Source organism: Apteryx rowi, unplaced genomic scaffold, assembly GCF_003343035.1.
Source record: "Apteryx rowi isolate R43461 unplaced genomic scaffold, aptRow1 scaffold_47, whole genome shotgun sequence".
Taxonomy (NCBI): domain Eukaryota; kingdom Metazoa; phylum Chordata; class Aves; order Apterygiformes; family Apterygidae; genus Apteryx; species Apteryx rowi.
The window spans coordinates 3,406,502-3,430,547 of NW_020450727.1; the positions used below are offsets into that span (position 1 = coordinate 3,406,502).

The 24,046-nt window shown below is 38.7% G+C and overlaps 1 protein-coding gene across 5 annotated transcripts in view; it reads right to left on the reverse strand.

Annotated features, from left to right (window-relative positions):
- Positions 1–22,114, reverse strand: part of XRCC5 (X-ray repair cross complementing 5) — a 60,992-nt gene extending 38,878 nt beyond the window's left edge. For all 5 annotated transcript variants that reach the window (XR_003255526.1, XM_026078029.1, XM_026078027.1 and 2 more), the window contains exons 1-11: positions 22,037–22,114; positions 18,082–18,195; positions 17,338–17,521; positions 16,073–16,121; positions 14,250–14,372; positions 11,135–11,323; positions 7,875–7,989; positions 5,992–6,130; positions 4,518–4,630; positions 1,058–1,120; positions 363–500 (exon numbers count right to left, since the gene is read on the reverse strand). Coding sequence is in view for 4 of the 5 variants with exons in the window: in XM_026078029.1 (XP_025933814.1) it covers positions 363–500; positions 1,058–1,120; positions 4,518–4,630; positions 5,992–6,130; positions 7,875–7,989; positions 11,135–11,323; positions 14,250–14,372; positions 16,073–16,121; positions 17,338–17,521; positions 18,082–18,195; positions 22,037–22,057 (1,248 nt within the window). In the remaining variant the exon portion in view is untranslated. The remainder of the gene's footprint in view (positions 1–362; positions 501–1,057; positions 1,121–4,517; positions 4,631–5,991; positions 6,131–7,874; positions 7,990–11,134; positions 11,324–14,249; positions 14,373–16,072; positions 16,122–17,337; positions 17,522–18,081; positions 18,196–22,036) is intronic.
- Between the last annotated feature and the right edge of the window lie 1,932 nt (positions 22,115–24,046).

Consider the following 24,046-nt stretch of genomic DNA (forward strand, 5'->3'; position numbering starts at 1 on the left):
AAAAAAAAAGAAAAAAAAAAAAAAAAAAAAAGTAAAAGCTCCAGGATAACAAAATGAAATTATTACTATGTTATTGAAATAAAAATTATTATTTAAATCTTTAATATACAGGATACTAATATAAACATATTGCATTATTCTTCCATATATTTTTTTCTGGGGAATTTACTTAAAAGTATTTATTACCTCCCAGTTCTGAACTGTTATTATTTTGTAAAATCACTCAAAAAAATCCAAATGATTTCTTCTGCTATTCTACCACTCTGCAAATTCATACGGTTCAATTGCGATCATTTATTAATTGGTATTTGTAAAACATCAGTAAGGAGGGTCTCTAAAGAATGGTAAGAGTGAAATATTACCTCGTATGCATCCTTAATATACGGAAAGGCTACGCCAATCTGCGGGTTACATCTTCTATCAAAAGCATAACGCACTATGGCCACTACTTTCAACTCAGCCAATGCATGGATAAGGGCAGAAAAAGCAACTGCTGCATTCTGGGGGAGGGGAAGAAGAAAGGAGGGAAGGAAGAAGAAGAARAAAAAAAGGTCTGCAAAATCATACAAGTTCACAATAAAGTCTGTTGAAATACACCTTTCACAGCGAATTTCCACTAAGCATGAAGAGGTCTTAGAAATATTGTAAGACAGAGAGAAAGGCAGGCAAGTTGGACCCCTGAAGGAATACAACAGAGCTCTGCTGGGAAGTTTTTACTTCTAATACTTAGAATAGACCTCTGAATTATTTTAAATATCACAGTGGTGCAGCGAACTGCTGTTCCATGTGAGAACGGACCTAAGTATCAATTCAACTTCTCTATGCCCTTGCACATACATAATATTTACCAGATTCTCATTATTCATGAGATGTGGTACTCCTTTGGAGTCTGATCCAACTCCTTTTGACCTTGATGGGAAATGGATCAAGACTTCTCTAAGCTGCATTAAGAATACTTCTGTTTTATTAACACTGAAAGAATTATCTCAAGCACCGCTACAATTTTTTTCTGTTCTATGGCAAAACACCTTCAGTATTAAACTTTTGTTCACCTTACCTCATCATCTTTTGCTGCAAAGACCTTGAGAACCTGGTTGCCCATGTAGTACTGCCTCCGGATCTACAGATTCAAATGGTCACGTTAGCTTGATCTAAAACAAATGTCATTAATGTAACTGGAACCAATTAAATTATGAAACAATCAAGATATTATTCATGTGAAAAAGCTGCAGAATTTAATTCCTGCGCATAGAGGTTCAATTCCTGCATATTTTTCATGTTTGAATTTATCATACAATATAGATATTCAGTCATATTCTGCAGTATTGACGGGAGGGAGTGAGAGACAATGCTAATCACAGTCATTACCAGTCTGAGTAATACTGCAGTAATTCAAAAGTCATCATGGAAAGTCACCTAAACTTTACCAGCAAAGATGTGCCAAACAGATGCTGAAAAAAAAGTCATATCCCAAGTTAACAAAGTTATTTCAACAGCAACCTGAGTATACACAGCTGTGCTGGCAAAGGAGCACTTCTGTTAGCAGAGTTTTGTCAGCTGTGTTCATGGACAGCATAAAAAAAAAAAAAAAACCAAAAAAAACCAACAGAAAACAAAAAAACCACCCCAGGTTCATTAAGGGGCCTTCCTGGAATAGCTGGAGCTAGAGGCTGAGACACACCCAAGAGCAACACTGCAATTGTGAAAAACCTGTCACAGAGAGTCTGCACACTATTATGAACATTGGTTAAAAYGTCACAGGAAAAGCAAGAAAAGTACTGATTTCTCTTTGTTAAAGAAAATCTCTTCACATTACTAAACAACGAAACTCCAGGTAGCCTGGAGATAGTGTACATTACTAAAAGGCTGCTGAAGTCAGTGACAACTTGCCCCAGAGCAGATCTGTTTCATGGATTACAGTATGATTCTTGAACTCAGATTACTGTACCTGCAGTTATTCTTTACTGATCTTAAAGAACTCGGGCATTTTTATGTTTAGTATAAATATCTAAATGTGTGTATCACTGCACCTTTTTTTGTTTGCCAAAAATGGTTCCTTTATAGTACTTTCAAGTATTATTTCTTGATTTACATGGCATTGCTTATAAATTAAAAATCAAAGTTTAAGAGGCCTCTGATCTTCTTTCCTGAGGGATGTGAATAAMTGAGCAAATAATACGAGGTGGTTCTATTCCTTCTTTAATTATGTATTTGGAGCTGCTCCAGTTTCTCTAGTTAATAATAAATAATCTTTTCTCCAAAGTTTTTACAAGAAACAATTTAATATAAAACATACATTTGAATAGTGTTAGGATTATGACTCCAAACAGTAAAATTCAGGAGCCAAAACATAAGGAAAGTATGGGTCTGGAAAATTCTAGTTGTAGTGGAAAACTTCTCGATACCATTATCTTTACAATATAGTTTTAATCCTGCAAACACACCTGAATAATTTCATTCCATCAAGATCTACACAACTATTATTGGGCATAATTGCTCACACTCCTGTTTACAGGACCAGAGCACACATTATTTAAGATGTAATTTTTATAATGAAATCCAAAGATAGGTGAAGTACATCATAAAAAATATCAAAAGCAACAATGTTTGGTACATTGTAAAGATTTTGCATTGCAAACAATTTGTTAATTCTTTAAGGGATATTTATGTGAATTAAAATGTATTCCTACAACTAGTTTTATGCAGACAGCTTGAACACAAATCACTGTACTACCTGGCCAACAGTGGAAAAAAATATCCCTAAGTGAAAAGACCGCTTACCTACAGGAACATGATGCCTCTCATCCATTTTCCTCTTAACTGTTTCTTATTTCAATGAAGGTCACACTTCAAGTTGAAATAAGAGCCAGCCTCCAGTGTAAGAGAACACAGGGCATGATGAAATACATCTTGCAGAATGCATCTTACTAGCCTGCAGGCTAGTAAGATGTGGGAAAACTGCAAAAATACGTCCCATTGAAACCCTAGGTTCAGACATACAAAGGTTGGATCGAGCTTCTGGTACAGAACTCGGCAGTCTCTGACATATCTCTGCCCTAATCAATTTATGGCATTATAAGCTCAAGAATGAAGCGGTTTCTTGATAGCCACTTTCAGTCCACAGGCTGCTGTGTTACTTAACAGCTTTAAATTCCGGATGTCCTCAAGGAGCAAACAGATTACAGGTCCCATTTAGGCTGGCTTCCCATTTAATAAAAAGAGCTTAAATTCCTGGCTCCTCGGTTACCAATGCRCTTAGGTCAACTGCGCATGAATAGTCTAAGGGCATATCTAGCCTAAGGGTCTCTGTGCCACATGTACAGCTGAGCAGAAAAATGTGGAGTTACATCCATTTGGGAGTCAGCTCCCATGGATATTTCCTTTTTCTATTATCTTTTTTTTTTCCTGGCAAAGGTAATGATTCCTCAAGCCTTTTAAGGTTTCTATTTTGCACAGCCAGTGAGTGAGACATTTCAAAGAAGAACAGGAGGGCTGGGAGCTCTCAGTACAGCAGGAGCAGAGCTGCCCTTTGATTTCCCTAGAGGCTTCAGTTTGCGTGGTGAAGGGGACTGGGTGCAATGAACTGCAGGATCAGTAAACTTTCAGTCACCCTGTGCAGTATCCTGCAGAAGGAAGAGCGGAGGCAGCTTAACATTTCTAGCAATTACTGGCACTCACATTCCTGTACTTCCTCCTCATATATCCCACTTGAAGAAAGGGTTGTTAGGCCTTTGCATTAGGTTTTCCTAATGTTTAAATACTAGCTTTCCAGCAAGAAATCACCGTGTGTTGGGTTGCTTTTATTAAGGTACTCCCTCAATTTAAGTTTCTTGCAACTTCCAGGTAAAAGGGTGCCAAAATTAATCCCACGGGTAAAGTGCATATGCTCACAAACACTAGACATCTGTTGAAATATGGATAGCTTTTGAATGATTTTACTTTCGTCTACACTCTGAACTCTTTGCTACATTTAATTTTTGTCACAGTAGAAACCAGAAGAAAGTCACTGTTTATATACTAATCCTTACGGAATCCTTATGGAAATGAGAATAATGCAAAGAAGAATGCAATAGTTTTCAGGCTTTCTTTAATGTTGATGGGTTTCTTCTGTAAGAAAATGAAAAGAACACACAAACGTGGCTGGACGAAGCCCAAGAAGGTTTCTGCGCAACCTGAACAGAAGATAGATCATCTTCAGCTGCAGATCTCGTGTCACTATTTGAGTTACTGAGATGAAATGATAGTAAAGTACATCTGCAGCCACTTTGKGGAGATCTGAGATCAGTGGCTCCATTTAAATCAAGGGCCCAACAGACATTTATGAACTTTTCTCTGTCACAAGAGTACACAGTGTTTATATCTACTAGAATCAGCAAGTAAAAATCATCCCTGATGGCAGGTGCCTCATTCCCAGTCACTGGAACCCAGTGCAACACCAGTACTTTAGTGAAGCTAAACCAAAATCAGTTTTCTGTAACTACCCAGTAAGTTGAGTGTGGAGAAGTTCAGTACCATACCTGACAGGACCTGCTGAATCCCAAAACAGAAAAACATTTTGCTTCAGTTTTGTATTTCATTTGCTCTTCATCTACTTTGGAAAAAGGAACTATATCACTCCCATAGCGAAACCCTGGAGAACAAGAGAAGAGTATCTGGTAAGCATATGCGCCTACAATTCTAACACTGAAATTAGCTCTCTGAATATTTTAACAATGCATGCATGCCCCACAGCTACACTCTACACACGCTTATCAAATTACTTTCCCTGTTAACAAAAAACCCCCACATACCTCAGATGCATTTTTTGCAGTTGCACTTCTTGTTCATCATTTTTTGCAACATAGTTACTCTTGCAGACAGCAGGAAAGAAAATAAGGGAATGGCGCACCTTACCTAAAGTTATGCTCACAGATTAAATTTAAGCAAACTAACAGAAAAACCCAACACAAACATACCACAAATCATGTACAGGAAATGACACCACAAGGGATTCAGAGAACAAAATGTGCTAACAATGTAAGTGAGATACCTCTTCACATACAATGGAAAACTAAAACGCTCTCGTATGCAGAAGTGGTCCTGCTGGCCTACTCTACATTTCTGTATTTCACTTCCCTTGCCTTACATCACAGGGATATTTTCACAGAATAGAAACCTGTTAGTTTCTCAGAGATATGATCTATTACACCTGCTTATTTCCCCACCTCAAGTTACAGTATCTTCCCTGTAACATCATACTTCATTATACTGTCACAGACTAAGGATTATATCTCCAGGTGAGAAGTAAGCAGAAGGAAGAGGTAAATCCCAGGATGAAGAACCCATATGTATACAAGTTTTCCTGAAAACCAAAAAGCAAATGAACAACGCAAATTTCAGAAAGGCTGCTACAAGCACAGAATATTATCTTACTATGACATTTCTGACAACGTCCATAAGAGTCCATGAGACATCAGCAGCTCTTTAACTACATTGAGTATCACACCATTGATAGACAAATCTTTGGTCTCGTTGGTTAACTTTGAACTGTTCACCACTTCTAAGAAATTTAATCCACTCAGAGAGAGGCTGAAGGTTATAAAAGATTATCTTAACCATGCTAAGTATTCTGCATACCACTACTTTAAATCAAATCTTTCACGGAATTTAAACAGTAAAGCTAATTGTCCCTTGAACACTAACACTTCCTTTAATGGTTTCATCTTCCCAACTGCAGACTAGAGTACTTGCTTACCTAGAAAAAAGCAATACTATGGAAGTATTCATGTATCAGCACAACTGAAGAGCTGAAAACAGCAAAGGTAACATCACTACTCACTAGAGAACTGAGGTAAGGTCCTCTAGAGAATACAGTTTAGGAAGCTGTAGTACCTTCAAGTTCCACCTGGTATTATTATTATTYCTATTACTGGCAAAAGCAAGAACTTTTAAAATTTAAGAGTACAAGCCATTAAGCTTTGGTTTGTCTTCAAGGAGCATACAAAGTCATACCTTGAATAGTATCATCTTTCTGAATTTCAGTCTCGTCATCATCATTTAAGCAGTAAACAGTTTCTTTTTGCACATCGTCTTTTCTGAGGGTTTTAGCATCTACGACTGTCCAAGTTTTTTTCACCTTCTCTTCTGTAAGCTTTATGTCAGAATTTTAAAAAAAGAAACATTTAAAATTTCAGTTGGATCCAGAGTGCTTGCCACAACATGAAAAAAACAAAACAAACAAAAACAAACTTAGACCCAGTGCTGGGTTATTTTACAAAGAAGGGACTAATAACGACAGCCCCAAATTTGCATCTGACTGCTACCATAGTGCTTTCAGAACATTGTTTCATCTGTATGACAGCTGTCAAACACTCAAACTATGCCATAACAACTGCATACTTGTCTTAGTTATTCATTAAAATCATGGGCTAGATCATCTGTGTGAGTTTTTAGTCACAGGATAACATGCACTTGCTTGCTACGCATTTTACTTCCCCGCCCTATATACTCACATTTTTGACAAAGCACTAAAACATACATTAAAGATTTGAGAAGACTCTGTGTTCATTCAGCTTGTTTGCCCAGTTTTGCATCAGGCTTACTATACTATGACATAAAAATATCCTGTTACTGCAACTTCCTCAAAAGGTAGATAAAGATACAAATTATATTATGGGACCCAGAAGAGAAAGAAGGAATAAATATCAGCAACAAGTGAATTTTGCCAGACTACAGGGAAAGACAAACACTTTCTTTTCTTCTCTACCTAAATGAGACTGATGGTGAACCTAGTAGATGAGAAGAAAAATGGAGAACTGTGCAGAAAACAGAGAAGACAGAACAGACAAGGGCAGTAGATACCACAAGTCTCTACTCCTAGGTCTAATCTCAACTGTCGTATGACCTCAGGCTAGTTGCTTGGTTCCTGTTTTTCATTCTCCCAAGTTTCATTGATTTAGTTTGCAAATACCTCTGGGAAGGGACTCTTACTGTGGCTTTGCACAGGCCTGGCAGAATATCCTTATCAAATAAAAAAAATATTTATGAATAAGTATAAACAGAAAGCTGGCATCAGAGAGCTCTTCCAGCACTAAGAAGCCTATCTTTCAGAAATCAGATGCATTTCAACTTTGTGATACATCTTCTTGAAACCTTGCACTGTTGGCTAGACTCCTACTTTGAGGTTCAAATAAGCCAAATAATCTCCATCTCACCAGATCCATCATTACCACCACACTATATGGTTGCCTCGTAATTATGCAGTAACTGAGATTTTGCACAACTTCTGTGTTTAAACACAGTTCCTTCCTCCTAGCACTGCGTGAAAGACCCATGCAAACTATAAGGGAAACGGATCGCATGCAAGCTCTGTCAAACAGTACAAAGCGAACAAGCTGAAAGGATGCATGTTTTTCCAAGTCTGAAATAACAACAGATGTGACTTGCAACAAAAGCTGGTAAAACATTTACAGCCAGTGTTTTACACACACGTAAGCATAATTCCTCCAATGCCTAAAAGTTAATAAAAACATTAAGTCTCATTCAACTGTGGGCATTTCACTGATGCCAAATGGAAAGCTTCACACAGGTGCAGCATTCTTAATTAGGCTCGTCAGCTTCAATACCATTAAGTGTCATATTGTGGATAGGAATTATTTCTATTTCTGTACATGATGAATTTTAGTTCTTTAACACATGTGTACAATATGGTAAAGTCAGAGTTGCTGTGGGAACCACAGCTTTAGATGTACTGACTTCTACACATATAAAATCTCTACCATAATTATTTTGGATGTTGTTTTATCTTTTATTTTCTGAGCTTTAAGAAAAAAAAAATGCTGCTGCATCTAACTTGCTGCCCAGGTACACTAAAACATATGATTTTATTAACTTACAGATTTGTAGGCCACAATCCTTATAGACAAATTAGAACCAATAGTTAACTGGCAGGGCCAAGCCACAGGTCTTCTTTCCATTTTCTTAAACATTGAAAGTCGCTCCAGGCTCTCTCTAAATGAAGGAATCGAGAAAACTGAAATGAACTCTTTGGTGAGCTGTAATAAAATATTACAGGCAATACACTCTCTCCTGGGAGATGTGGAAGCCCAACTGTTTCAGCTTAGACTGCATAAAGCATTAGAAAATAAACTGTATGAGTAATCTTGTCACTGTAAGAAAGAAGAGAATGAACAAAAGAGGTGGCACAGTAAATCATTCCCATTTCTAATCTTTATGATGCCGTGACATTAGGGCTTAAAAACAGTATGTCAGGTCTTGTGGGGAAATTACACAATTGCTTATTAAGCATTTTGCATTTATCTCTGCTCACCCAATTAGGATATGTCGCTGGCTGAACAACTCAAATTAGAAAAGGCTTCTCTAAATGGTGAGATGTTTTCTGCAGTGGAAGTGAAGAAATAAAGAATCTATTTTTAATTAACATTATTTTGTTTGTCTGATAATTAACTTCTGGCATTTTTTTTTAAAACGTGGTACTAACAAACTCATTATTTTCATAGCTCTGTTAGAATGAAACAAGTTATTTTGAATATTTCTAGTCCAAACAGTACATTTGCAACTTTATAAAACAGAAAAAAAGGGAATGTTAATGTTTTATTTTAAAAACTATTTACACAATTGCACAACTTTAAGCAATGGAGTCTGAAATTAAAAAGTTGGAAATAAAAATGATTTATAACATCTTATTGTGAAATCAAATAGGCTTAATCTTTGCAGCCCAGAACAGCTTCCGACTAATACAGAGTATGCTAGCTATTCTGCTATAAAATTTAGTGCAGACAAAGGACAAAGAAAATGTTGTCTTTACTGCATGATGAAGCAAAGGTAAAACAGTGCTGACCTCACCATCTTATATCAAGGTAAACAACAAAATGGACCTCTCTTGATTAGAAAGTACTTCTGGCAGAAATTAAGATCAACTCTTTACACATTAGTACAGAATTTAAACTTGCTCTAATTTTTCACTCTCTTCGGATGAGCAATTTTTTTTTTGAAAATTCYAACAGCACCATAATGAAAGGAGAAAATGCACTAGGATTTTATAAGGAGATAAATATTAAACTTCATTTTTTTTCTTGGGGTAAGGAAGGAAGGAAAAATTCCTTTTTCTGGTAAGAGAGACATCAATACAGAGTTTTTTTAAAATAACACCAAATAATTTAATATTTTAAATACTATTTTGTAAAGCTTAAGGTCATGCATTTAAGAACATGTATCTACACTGTTAGAACTACTGCAACATATACAGACRAGAAGAGATGTGAAAATCAAATCCCTAAAAATGTCAAATCCCTAGAAATGCCATACTAGCTCAATTCCTTAACTCTATCCTTTGTTCCTCTTATTTGCAGAAAAATGTTCCCTCTTACCAAACAGGACGAAGCCACTAAATGCCTAGCAAATACACACTTCAACTGGTATTTTAAAAATATGTTTCTTCTCCTCTGCTCCCCAATCCCTTCCCCCCCAAAAGGTGAACTCAGCAGAAGTGTCTAATGCCTCTTGTCCAAATTTCAGAATACCAACTTCCTTGTTGGCAATACTTCTCAAGGTTCCTCCCCCCTGTACCTTGAAGGCATTATCAAACTCTAAAACAATACAAAAAATTATCACACTTACTTTCCTGGTATGACTCATTTATTTTCATGAGAGTTAAATCTTTTTTTCATTATTTCTTTATTACCAGCAGCAATAATGAAAAGAGGAAAACAGCGTGTCTGAGTTGGTAAATTATCATGACAGTTTTGCAAGGCTAACTTCTTAAAGCTGGATAAGCACCTTAACTACATCTAAAAACCTCACATATTCTTAAACAACTAAAGCTTTAATCTATTAGCCAAATGTCTATTTATCCAAAGATTTTGGATTTCCCCTGAAACCATGGCACAAAGATAGCTATACAGTAGCAGGAGTCTGTGATAGAAAACACAAAGAAGGGGCCAAACCACATAGTAGCTTCATGCATATGGATTATCCTGAAGGATAACTGGGCCCAGAAAGATACTGCTTTTCTGTGTCTTTTTTCTGTGTTTTTCTGTCTCTTGATGCAGTAACAAAGCTTTTTCTTTTTTTTTTTTTAAACTGTTTTGCAAAAAGACTCAGGCTTCTCTGTTGGGTAGCACAGAATAAATAGACAGTGATGCTCACGTGTTTCTCCACCAATTCACACGAACGTTCAGATAACAGTAACTTGCCACTGAGACAAAGCAGATCAGTTTGGCAGGGTGAGGGAAGGAAACCCCACAAATAAAATGATGAATAACAATATGCAAACCTACAGGTACCACTCTCATCTAATGACCCCATACAACTAGAAATTACATGTGACAATCACATTACAGCTACAAACTAATAAGCTTCCTGAAAATATGTTGTCTAAAAACTCACTTCATAATTATAGATTGGAACTACTATGACTGTAAAAATCAGACTTTTGTAAGACATGATTTACTCTGGAGCACACATGCAGTTTTCTTGTTTCTCAACTGGTACATCTGTGTGGAAGAGTCTCATATATACCATTAGCAACAGTTTTCCAGAGACAAACATATTTTTATTGTTTCACTGGGGAGATATCAAGTGTAAAACAATCCTTCAATTCTCCCGTTAGGAATACAGCTAAAACAGTGTATTGTTTGGCACAATGACACAGTAGTCTCTGATTAAAGAGCAGGATTCAAGAAACAACATTAATCGAAATGTCTGTGGGAGTTTGATAAACCAGTGAGCCACAAGTGTGAAACCAAGAAACAAAGGTTACCATTAAATGCAAATGTTTTTACCTGCACCGTATCACATATTCCAACTCTTTCAAAAACATACTTTCAAAATCTCACTTATAAAAACATTCCCTCAAAAATGCTCCCACACTCAAGATACAAGGAAAATTCATTTTTTTCTTTAAATACAGATACACAAGTAAGAGAAAATTCATTTCCCACCAAAATCCGTAAGCTTACCTATTCTAAAGCTGCTGAAGAAGCTATTTGAAAGGTACTGAATATACAGTAAGTGATAAAATTCACTTGCTTCAGCGAAACTGAAAACCAAGTGACTGACTACTAAATTTAATCATTTGGGGGAAGAAATCAGAAAGTAAATTTACAGTGTGATAAAGAAGATTAGCCAACTTTACCTGAAAGTATAAATTTCTTCCAGCCCTCCTTCTTCATCCAAAGTATGCATCAATTTCTTTACCACATGGATGCCTTCCTTCTGCTGCTCAGTTATCCCCTTTCTTGCAAAAGAGTTTCTGTGCACATGAGAATGGGCACTAGCACTTGTACCTCCACCTCCATCATCAGCATCCACTGGAAATGGCAGGCTAAGATCACAAGAAGCCGCAGTTAGTTTATTTTTCTTCTTAACTAAAATAACCAACTAAAAACAAAGCCAAAACTGTATCAGGAGTCACTCTTTAGACATCTAGCTGSAGTCAGATGTATATACAGCTGTAGAGCTTGCAAAACACATGAAGTAATCCTTCAGGTGTACGTAGCTTTAGTAACATCTTGGCTAGTGCATTGCACAAGTTCCGAGTATCACACTTCAGTAAAAATGTGCACCTCCTGGAAGGGGTTAGGAAGCAAAGACAATGCTGATCAGAGAACAAGACCTACAAAGAAAGATGGAACAAAAAGCCTGCAGAGAAGGGAGTGAGAGGGCAGGACAGAGATGTGAGAGTCACTAACTACATAAAAGCTGTTGTGGAAAGGAAGGGAACAATCTGTTCTTCATATTAAGCCTGAGCTCAAATTACATCACGAAGGAGTCAGGTGAGATATTCAAAGAACTGATAAAGGCAGTTCAAACCATGATCTCTGGGACAGACTGCCTGAGGAGGTGGAAGAGTCTCCATCACTGGAAACATTTATAAAAAGATTAGACAAACCCTGTTCAGAAGTGATATACATAGAACCAACATGGGCTGCAGCAGAGGACTGGTTTAGATGACCTGTTAAAGGCCTTTCCAGGCCTGTGATTCTAGGTCAGCTCTAAATGCCAGCAAACAGGTCTTTCTCTGCAGTGGGGCTATTAGATATTTCTGGGATAAATGTTACTTTTTATGAGATTTTAATAGCTTACAACACTAAGTGAATTTCTGGCTGAAAATGACATTTTCCTGCATTTTAAGAATCAGAATTAAAAATTTAGCCAGGGTTTGTAGATAACATGATTTTACTGCTCCTCAAATTATAACATTGAGTTAACTAAGTACAATAACCACAGGAGAGRGAGATGCATATGACTCTACTCTGTTCCCCTGACAATGCCTGCAGATTTTCAACTCTTTTGCCTGATCCYGTTCTGAAAGAACCACATGATACCTTTTACCACATTTCAACAAAGTAAAAGAATTCTAGCATTGTACTATGTTGTCAAAAAAGCAACCTACATTTTATCTAGCTTACTTTCACCTCTTTAGTCCTTATTAAATTTTATCCGTGGAACAACATATAATAAGCAGAGTTAACAATGAGCACAATATAATATCACATACAGCAGAATCAGAGATCAAACTCCTGCAAAGTGTTTGGTCTCTTTTARGAGGCAACATCCATTGACAGATAGGAAAACTGTATTTTAAAGCCACTATAGGAGCAAAAAGCTTCAGACTCCTGATTCACAGAAGTTAGATTACTTTCATCATACCAAAGCTACACAGTGCTCGGTATGCGCTCCACCCTTGGCAACAGGGAGGAAGACCAACTATCTGCCACAAGTTACAATCTAATCAATAATCAGGGCATGAGAGATGGAAGAACAGGTTGTAACAAAAGAACATGGTTTTGCAAGAAATTATTTTTAACCAGCATCCCAAGAATTGTATATTTGTATAGGTATTTCTCAAAGCACCATTTGTTTATGCAGACTGGGAGACAGGGTGTAAATCCGTAGTTGACACTGTAACAACAACATTTCCCTAGTGCTTATATTAGCCATAGGGATTTTCCTTTGCTATGTTGCAGGCAAAGAAAATGAAAAAATGCATCAGAAGTCTCACAGGACAACTAAACTGCAATGTGAACATGTGATGGTAGTGCAAACCTGTATGGAGACGAGGCAGCAGGGGCTTTAAACTGCACTAGCTATCAGAGTAGATAACAGGTCTCTGAAAGACATGTACTCTGGCTGACAGCATGCGCTCAGGTTCATGGTGTTGTGTTTCTACTGCCGATGTTATCAACATAGCTCAAATAAACTAGAAGAGACATGCCAATGCATGTTTCAAGCATGCCTTCTTTTCGCTGTGTAGACAGAACATGAGAATAACCTGACATTTTACATTCGGCCTCTCCCAAGCACAGAAGACTTTCTGTGGAGGATCAAGAGGCATTAGACATTTCTGCTGAATTCACCTTTCAGGGGGGAAGGGATTTTCAGCCAGATTATTCCCATCTACCTTTTCCCTTACACAACCTCCTGTCTATGCCTATATATTAGTTTAACATGCTTTCTAAGAATGCCTCAGTCATCTTGCAGATGGATGCACAAATGGCTTTGATAAATTTATCAAGTTCACAATGTTGCTCCTTAGAGAACGTTGGACTCGGGCAATAAGTACTAAAAATGGTCAGAAGTAAAACAAAAGGTTTAACTTTCTCCAGCAACAAGCAATATAGATTCCAATACCACTATTGATTTTTTTGATCAATGCCTATACCAAGAAAACCAAGGGATTCTGGTCATAATGCTTAAGATACTGCTTCCATCTTCCAACCAAGCCCATCACTACGAACCTATTTTCCTTCTCTTCCCTCTCACTTCCCTCTTGACACCAGAATTATGGTATAAATATTTGCAATACCACTTCATTATTTCTTCCCAGTATCTCTCTTATCTAGAAAGGTCTAGACCGTTGCTGTGACAAGACCACTGTTTCCCAAGCTATTTCTGCCTCATTGTTTCCCGCTTCTCTGCTTGTATACAACTTTTGTCTCCTGTTTTAAACTTTGGCTATAAGCTTAACTAGAGAAGAAACCATTATTTTAATGTGTATTTGTACATTACTTAAACAAGGAGACTTAGTTCCTAACTCGAACTCACACACTGTGTAATCCATATAATACCATACCATAATAATACCATATATCTGTATAATTACTTAGAACAATCATATTACATATAGTTAAACCTCTATAGAAACAATACATCAACCACATCAGCAGGTCCATTAAGATGGCTATTAAAAAAAGAATAATAATTTCCCTATGAAAATGGCAGCGTTTAACAGCCACTTCCATACTTACAAAAATTGAAGCAAAATTCCAGTTTTCTTCAAATTAGCGATGATAATTTCCAGCTGATCCTCACTGACAGGACTGCTAAGGTCTGTAAACAGTTCAATGTGTCTCTTCTCGTACTTCTTTCCTCTTAAAATACCAAAAGAACATTTTATGTGTGTGTTTGTGTGTGCTTGTGTGCGCGTACGTATACATACACATATCTCAAAAATATTATCTAGAAGGCTTTTTTTATATATTCACAAAAATGAAGCTCAAAGTACTATACTTGTAACAAAAAATAAATAAAAGAAGAGGAGATGCCATTCTAAATATGATTGAAATAAACCTATTTGGCAAAAGTTGCTCTTTCTGCTATTGCTAATACTATTTAGGACAAATTAATTTCTTTTATAGGATTTCCTCTACATACACCTCTCCCCCAAAATTGAGGAATGTAGTCCTTTGATTGTATAAATTAACTACATCAAAGCAAGTGGCATTCTCTCAGTTTTCCCCAATGTAGATCTGATGCTACTGAAATACGTTAGGTTGCTATGTATTATATTGAATGTTTTCTTTCCAGCTGTAAACCTGTCCTTGTGAAAGTGTTAAATGTATTTTAAATAGGCGTTGCTGGGGATTTTCCATTCTAGGAAGCTAATTCAGTAGAATCATTGGATAAGAAGGACTTTAAAGCCTACTTAATATGCTAAGCTCTCTCTCAGAAATTAACGTTAAAAATAATGTTCCAACTTGATATGAAGACTTCATCCATGACTATCTTCAGAAGTTAATTTTGCTCTTTGCTCTTATCGAATCTAAACTTACTGACTGGAAAGGCCCACTGTAAAGTCAGTTTAGAATACAACAAGATTAGAAAGTTCTGCCAGCTACAGAACAAAAGCAAATGTCAAGCATAAGTGTGATTTTCTTGATTTTTTCCTCAACAGTATTACCTCAACTGAAAGTAAACCCCATACCAGAGGGTTTGTGCATACTTTACAGGTATTTAAGATTATACTGCTATAAATCCAGTGATTTTAATTCACAACTCAGTTTTAACAGTTAAACTGGTATAGTTTTCCATCCAGATTAGCTTTTATTCATAAAAATACAAACTTGCATCACTGAGTTCAGTCCTCTGTAATCACAATTAGATCATATAATCCTTTCCAAGAGTGTTCAATCTTCATCTTAAAAAAAATTAAGCTTCTCTCCCTTGCTCTGCACTCCTATTAGAGCACCAGTCCACTACCTGTTAGAAACCATCATTTTTATATTCTAAGTATATTCACAGACAACTTTATAATGCTTGTTCTTGTGCCAAAATTATCCTTCAGCTTGAACAGTTTTCTTCCTACTACATATTTTTCTCCCCCACCCTATATATTTACACACTACCACCTATCTCCAGCAGCCTTTATTTTGTGAAGCTGAAGAAACTCAGACTTTCTAGGCTTTTTTTTTAACTTGTAAGATACGCTATTACTCTGATAAATTTAGTATCCCTTTTCGACACCTCTTAACATCTGAATTAATGTTTCTTGAGAACAGATAACAAGAAATGTAACAGTATTTTAAGTGATATCTTCATGCCTTGTACAGTGGCATTAATATTCTCATGTATCTAGTGCAAAACCCTCAGTGGAATCAGAAAGCTCTTAAATTATCTGGAAAAGCTAGATTGCTCCTGGGGACTCTTCAGAGACAGAATCCTGTAGTGATTTTTTTTTTTCTTTTTAAAGCACCTTCCATATTTACACAATACTGCAGTACTGACAAGAAGTCAGATCAGCTCTGACGCTTGGGTTTGGAATTTTTTAAAAGACTGTAGGTTACATACTTACATTGTTTCCTTCTGAAGCAAGTCCATGCATACAATAATTGCATCCAGAACTGAGTAAATTAAAGAAAAATCTCATTTAAAACATGAATCATGTCACAAAGTGACATAATCTTCTGTTCTCACACCCTCAGACATAGGCATACATGTATTTAGGTTTAACAAACAAACAATTTTTGAACAGAGCATTCTTTAAATATCTACTGTGCAAGAAGTCCCTAAATAGTTTGCCTGTCTTAGGATCTTTTTCCCATTTATTCGATGGAAAAGTAAAAAGACTGTTTCAGGACCCGATCCTTTAACTGTCCATGACAGCCTTGAGGAAGCTGAAGCCCAATGAAAGAATAATCTAATTTTTACAGTTACAACCTTATTTGATATCCACAAATAAAATTTACTTGTATTTTTACTACAGAATATCATTTGCTCATGTTAATTTCCCTTTAAGATATCTGCACCTGACATCTCTTGATAATTTTTTTCTCAGAATAATTTTCAATGCGAACACATTTTTATCACTGTGCTCAAACTTGTTCACTCAAAGACAGAATGACTTTACTCCTGGTAAGATACAATTGACTGGCTGTAGGCTTCTCTGAAACAGCTCCCTCTGACAGAAGAGGCAGCAATTAACTTTTTTTGGGGGAAAAAAAAAAGTTGATTTCTTCCCAGAAAGAGGGAAGACAACAAGGTAAACCAGAACATTTTTTAAGTGAAACATGCAAAGGAACGCTCTTCAGATAGCCTTATTTTAACTCTTCATCCCATATAGCTAACAACAGAATAAACAATTCAAATTAATAAGTGATACTTGACAATGTTAGAAATACTCCATAATGAAACCAATCTGATAAACCTCAAGTGTATTCTGCTTTGTCTGACTTCTAATACTTCTGCTGACACATGACATATTTTGTAAATAACATGTTTATTTAATGAAAAAGCATGCACTAAGTTCTGCAACACTGTATTTAACAGACATACCTTATTTGAGGCCTACAATTGTATTATTGCTATCTTTTTTCTCTTTAATTAATAGAACACTTCATAAGAGCAACAATTCCCTGAGGCCAAGACTCCATCTGCTACCTTATAAGAATGTCAAAAAGCAGCTAATCTGGTTTTGAACACAATTTACAACACCAAATTAGCTGAACTTTGACTGCAGTTACAACTTCAGTGGCGATTCTGGGCCCATTTCACAACACTACTTCCTGTCTTCTCTGGAGCTGAATCAGTTTAAGAGGTGTTCTACAACAAAAAGGATACAGTCTGCTTGCTCAGAGCCTGGTTGAATCACATTTTGAATATCCTCCAGCAAATCAAAATCTGGCAGCATCAGCAATCTATGTACTGTAATGTTTTGATATTGATCCCCACTAGCAAGGTCATTCCTAGTACCATCTGTGCCAAACAAAACTACAGCGACTTCATCTTTACTCTCAGCAAAAACCTGGAAAAAAGGAAAATACAAAACAGGTAATAAAAACACAGGTAGATTCATACGTACCTATGTTAGGTAGACAGCAAGCTGAACCAATTTTGCAATGGAGGGTGAGTTATAGTGGATTTACTTTTTCAGTGCTATCACAAATGTAATCCTACTGAAATGTAATCACACACGGAGTTTATTAATTTAGATATAACTAAACAGACTGACATGAGGATATCTGGGATACAACAAACAAAACCGGCTGACTTATTCCTCCAAATGAGTCTTCAGTACAGACAATCTTAAGAATGCTGAAAAGTTTTTGAGAAAAAATTACTTCTTTTTTTCCTAAAAACTTCTTTTGGTCTAAAGAAAAAGAGTGACCAATTGAAGCACCAGATCTCATCCACAAAGTACAGCTGAAACGAAGAGAACTGTTATTCCTGCATGAAAAGAAACTACTCCTTACTCATTTCTCATTTACTTCAATTATTAAGAAATGAGGAAAAAATACTTCACGAATGTAAATGTTTCCTTTTCATTTTTAACATTTTTTTAATCACATGTAAAGTCACAAGTACCTGTCGCTGCAAAAACTTTGTCATAACCTTCTTGGCTTGTTCAAGCGGAGACTCCTCACCAGGAGCAGCATTGCCCATTGCAAACCCCACATCCAGACACAGCACTATGGCTGCCTAAAAAGGAGACACAATATTGAATAAGAATGTAAAAGGGCCAATAGGTCACTGCTTGGTCTAACTCGGGAACGTAAGACTGGCTGTACTACTATGGCTTCCAGCGGCAAAGCCAGAACAACCACTGCTACCAGGGGCGCCTCTGCAGTGAGCCCCAGTGTCTGTAGAATGAGCTACGCTCTTAATGACTTGGAGCATGAAATCCCATTTTAATTTAGGGACTTAAACGCCACAAGCTAGCATAGGAATTTTCATTTCTGATCATTGCTTTAACTGATCTATAAACAACAACGCCTAAGTCTTTCCCTCGATTGATTTACAAACCAGGATGTGAATAAAAATCAAACTGTTTCCTCCGTTTTCTCTTATTCAGCATTTATTAATAATGAATATTATCTGCAATGTATTGTCCATTCAACTAGCTTTGTTAAGTTCCTCTAAATTTTTTCATAGACTCTGCTTATCTTGGTTAACCTCAATAATTGCATCATCCAGGCAGAAGGCAAAGTTTTGCCTTGCCACTGCAAGTGACAAAAAGCCAGTTCACATTTGTAGTCACCGACTAAACCAATTTTTAAAACACACATCAACATCTTTTCTTGTGGACAGCAAGTAACTTAAATTACACTGCCCACAAAAAAAAAAAAAAAAAAAAAAAGGTTTGCCAGAATAGAGGAAAGTTAGATATTTTTTAGTTTGGAGACGGTCACCTTGTTTTAAAATACAAAATATATCCAATTGTCTAAAGCGAAGCTGCCAGAATGATGGGGGCATTAAAACAGAAGACTAAGAGAAACAAGCTTTATAGTCTGCTTTTCTGAGGACTTACTGCATTTGACTCAGCTACATTTCTCTTCCAGAATGCAGTAAAAATTTACTTTTTTTAAAAAGTATTCTGAGATCCTCAACTGGAAATCAAAGTGATCTTTTGCTTTTCCATTCAAATAATACTGCAAAGCTATTTCAAGTAGTGCAAGTCTTCTAAAACCAATAGGAATAAAGGAAATAAAGAGACTTATTAAATTACTGTTATGAGACAAACTTAATGGCAGAGCAGTACAGCATTTCACCATCTGATGTGTTGTCAACATTTGTTAGGTAATGGAATGAGGAATGCACAAACAGTGCCTGGTCCCTGGATACCTTCAGGTGCTGCACATTAAATATTACTTAATTAACCTGAGTACAAAAAGTACTTTGCTTAACTCTTCTGCTACAATTTTTATGACAGTATGTCTTGATAGCTGTTACCAAGATCTACTCTTTTTAGAGTAGCTCCTGAGCCATCACAACTGTTTAAGGCAGTCCCTCTATTGAAGATTTCCAGGTAGGATGAGAGTATCTTAGCCAACCCCTGCCAAACTCTTTTAAGAAGTCTCATTTAGGCTGGCTAAGGTGAACATTTTCTCCTTATATTTTTGGAGACTTCTGAGAAAGTGAGGTAAGAGAGATGAAATGGTCATTTTCCATAAGTGACTTTTTATGAAAAGAGTATACAAAAAAAAAAAAAAAATTGAAGAACAAATTTCCAACAGTTTAGTACCTGCAAAAAAACCCACACACAGTTGGCACATAAAATAAACATGAGTAAAGAGAAACTGCCTGTTTTGCCTTTTTACTCTGTGCACTTGGCAGCACCTACCATAGTCAGTAATGCTCCCTCTTTCACACAGTAACATGATGGTGAGGCAGATCCATACAGAATCTCACACACATGCTTTGCTCCAGGGCCTACATAAGGGCGCTTATCAGCACATGCCACAACAATGTACATCTTAAAGGCAGCAAAGGGATGAACACAAAGAAAAGATTATAAGATTTGGTCTAATCAATTTTGCATGGGCCCACAAATAGTTCCAAGCACATTTTTAAATACCTGTAAGCAAAAAACTCTGATTCTTTTGTCTCCAGATAGACAGGATTTTTTTTTTTTTTTAAATATCAAGTAGGAACTGTTTGCCCAGGATAGATGTCTAATGCTCTGTATCAGCAGTTGCCAACCTATTTTCTCATCTTCCTCCTCTTTCCAGAATACATTTTGTACCTCTCCTAGGTACACAGGTACACCTAGCCATAGGTTTAACTGCCTTCCTCCACATACATAGTACATCCATTCCCAGAAAAGGGCAGGGGAAGAAGAGAGTGAGAAAAAGGGCTGTGTAAAAGAACTCCACAAGACATCCTTCACTCCCAGCGCTCTGCTCCTCATTCACCCTTCACTGGTGGATTGCCTGGGAGCTGGGAATTCATGTCTCTGAGGCAGCCAGGTCTGCACAGAGCCTTGGAGTGGAACAAGGCCAGTAACTGTGGCTGCATGAGGTTGTCACAAGAGCCTTGTTACCGCTCCCCTGCCAGCCCAAGGAATGGCAGTGACAAGGTTCTCCAAAAGCCTCAGTAACTGCAGGCCCTCCTCTGCTTGTCACCATCCTGCCTCAACACACACAATGGTTGGTAGCTGATTTAATCCTATTGCCCAAAAGGGGTAAAATGCTCTTTACAGTTGGCAGGATGAGCACAAAGAAACAGCAGGTGCAGGAATGAAGAGCAACCGTTGTGCTTGAGAGAAAATTATCAAGCATCAGCTGCTAACATGCTCTCCTGAAAGACAGCAAACTCGTAGTCCTGTGCCTGTTCAGCTGTATAGAACCCTGCTTCAAGACAGGAGCAGGGCGCTTGGCCACAAAGGTTTCTGTGATCCTCCTCTATAGGTCTCTTCATCTGTTATTAACCTCTGTGCATCCCCTCTTTGAGCATCCACTACTGCCATTTTCAGGTGCTGTACACTAAGGTACATTTGTAAGACACCCAGCATGAGTGACTGTAGGACAACGTTGTCACACCTGAACTAACATTAACCTACTTTGTTCAAGTACTGATAAGGGTGATGCCTAAAAGCGCCTGTCCTTATCTCCAACCTCTCAGTGCTGAGGCTAGTTATAATAAAGCTAACTGGGATACAACTACAACAGCATTTTAGTCTGCAAAACAGACAAAACCAATGTTGAGCAGATATTAAACTACTCTGTATCAGAAGAGCTTTTAATACAGCTTTTGCCAGCAGGATTCCTTAAACATACCAAACTATGTTTGGTACAAAGCAAAACTATTTCTACCATGATTTCAGCAAGAGCAATAACTATATCTGCACTGCAGTCAAAAGTGCACCTAAGACAGAAAAACTGAAGTCACTTTGAGTTTGCTAGCTTTGTACCAGTAGGCAACTCAGAGATTAGGAGAGGTTAATGGCCAGGGAATTATTCAGTTTCTTAGATGGGTTTTGTGGCTATGGTTCTTGTGCTGTTTGTTACTAAAACCCACATTTGCTCACTTAAGGCAAGCCTGGGTGTTTCCAGACAAGCTGCAACCCCACGCTGACTGCACTACAGACAAACTAACAGTGGTAAAACAGTTCCCTGAGGTGKACACCAGCGGACCGGCCACTTTCACCCTACGGAAACGCGCTAACAGAATAAACTCGAGGAGCGGCCGAAGCTCCTGGCGCAGGGGGGGGCTGCGAAGACACCGAACTGCGCCACGCGGCCCCCAGAACCGGCGGCGGAACGAGGCCCGCGCGGCGGCCTGAGCCGCGCGTCGCCCCCCGCCCCGGGCGCTCTGCCGAGCCCGGGACAGACGGACGGACGGACGGACACCCACCCGCGGCRGCCCGCCGCGAGGCGCCACCGCGGCCGTTACACGGGGGCTCTCCCCCCGTCCCCCGCCTCGCCGAGGCCCGTCGCAAAGGCCGCCCCTGCGGCAGCCCCTCTGCGCGGCGAGCGGAGGCGGCCCAGAGGCTGACGGGATGCTGGAAGACCCCRCCGGTCCTCCTGCCTCCCTCCCTCACCTTGCCGCCGCTCCGCGCCATCTCGCTCGTTCCGGGAGGCTGTGCGCCGCGCTCAAGGCTCCGGCCGGAAACCCGCCTTGCCGCGTCCCCCGGGTACTCGGCGGCGGCGCCGCGCGTTCCGCGGGAGAGGGGGCGCGGCTGGGGGGGGGCAGCGCCACCTCGCGGCCGGCCGCGGCGCAGGCGGGGCGAGACAAAGGGACGGGGAGGGGCGGTGGGGGTGGGCGGCCGGGCGCGGGYCCCCTCCCCCGCGTGCGGGTCACGCGCGGCCTCATGACCGTTGGGGCTGCGCGGGCCGTAACCGCCGGGAAGGGGGAAGGGGCCCCGGGCCCCACGGACGTGCCGGGTAAGCTGCCTTCAGCCCAGGGACACCCCCCCCCCCAACCCAGATTTTTATTTATTTATTTTTAACATATTGGCACAACAGCAGCTTTCTCACAGCATTAACCGAGAGACTCAGCCAAATCATATCCAGGCTCTTGGATAGAACTGAAGCCTGCTGATTTAAAAGTGTCCAAATATAGATTTTTTTTCACGTATTTCTTGGTAACTGTTGGATATTAAATCAGCAGCAGGGTGTTATAGAGACTAGCACATACTTCACTGCATGTACTGAATGCTACTTCTTGTTCTCTATTACCTTCCCTGTATCCTTTGACAATATCATTACTAGTGTTCCTTTTATTCTCAGTGTATTTCAAAAAACACATTATTATCTTTAATTGTTCTGAAAACGGGCTGGAAAGTGGTGATATTGGTATGCCTGGTTGGAGCAAAAGAGTAAATCTCATATAAACGCATCAAAAACCTTGTACCAGATCACTGACCTTACCAACACGCACACTTCCTTTTTTTTTTTTTTTTTTTTTTTTAAATCGAGCCGTGCCTGGAGACAAAATCCCATTTCCCCCCCATCCCACATCACCCTGCTTTGGGGATGTTGCTAATTGAGGGATTCTCTCTTCACAGCACTTTGCATATAAAGGAACAGAGCAGCTTGGCAATGTGAGGAACATGTTATGGGAATACGGGAAAAGCTGTCCGCAGCTCCAGGAGAGAGTTGTGCATTGGCTTGCTGAATCTGCCTCTAAGGCGATTTCAGATTAATCAACCAAGGCAATCAGGTCTGCCTATTATTACTATTATTATTATTACTGAGGTTATCTTAGTCCCTAGAAGAGCTTGTCACAGACTAAAAGCCCATTGGGCTAGCAGTCGTACAATCCCGCATCCCAACTGATGCCTGACATAGAGAACTTGCAGTCTAGGTGTAAAACGAGATGTACACAGACACGTACCAGAAAGTAAGGAGTAACAAGAATTGATCAACTTCATCAGCAGTGGCCTTTCACACACCAGCAGCAAAGCATTTTTTTCAAAGCATCATAATCAATAAACATTTTATTTTTAACTATTTTATGCCAGAGTTAGGGAGTAAAAGCCCAGCCCTGACTGCTGGCACAAAGTATGGACACAAAACCTTTCACAGTCCTCCCAGAATTCTAGATTTGACACAAAAACTGAGTCCCAGGCTTTGGTCCAAGCTCTCATAGCTAGAGCCTTAATTGCAAATGTTACCCACAGAGACATAAATTGGGCATCGACTAGGAACCTCTGCTCTGCTTTGCGGGAAGGTTAGCATGCCTGGCCCAGGTACAGCATTCTGTTCCCTTATGAAGTCTGAGTGAAACTAATGAGACCATGAAACTCCATCTGTGATCTTCCTGTGCATTAGCTCTCAACCTGGCATAAGTGGGGTCTTATAACTCTCTTGCTGAAATACACAAACAATAAACCCAAACATTCCCCTGTCACACCCCCATGCTGCCAAATTCCCTCAGCTATTTCCAACACTSAAAGGAAAACTGGCTAATCATTTCTGAAACAAACTTTAATCGCCATTTCCTTTTCCCTTGCAAGTCTGCACAGAGCTCCCTTGTAGATAGTCATCAGATTTGATTAATGAACTCCATCTGGGGACACTGGGACTTTGTTAGCCTGGATTAAGACTTG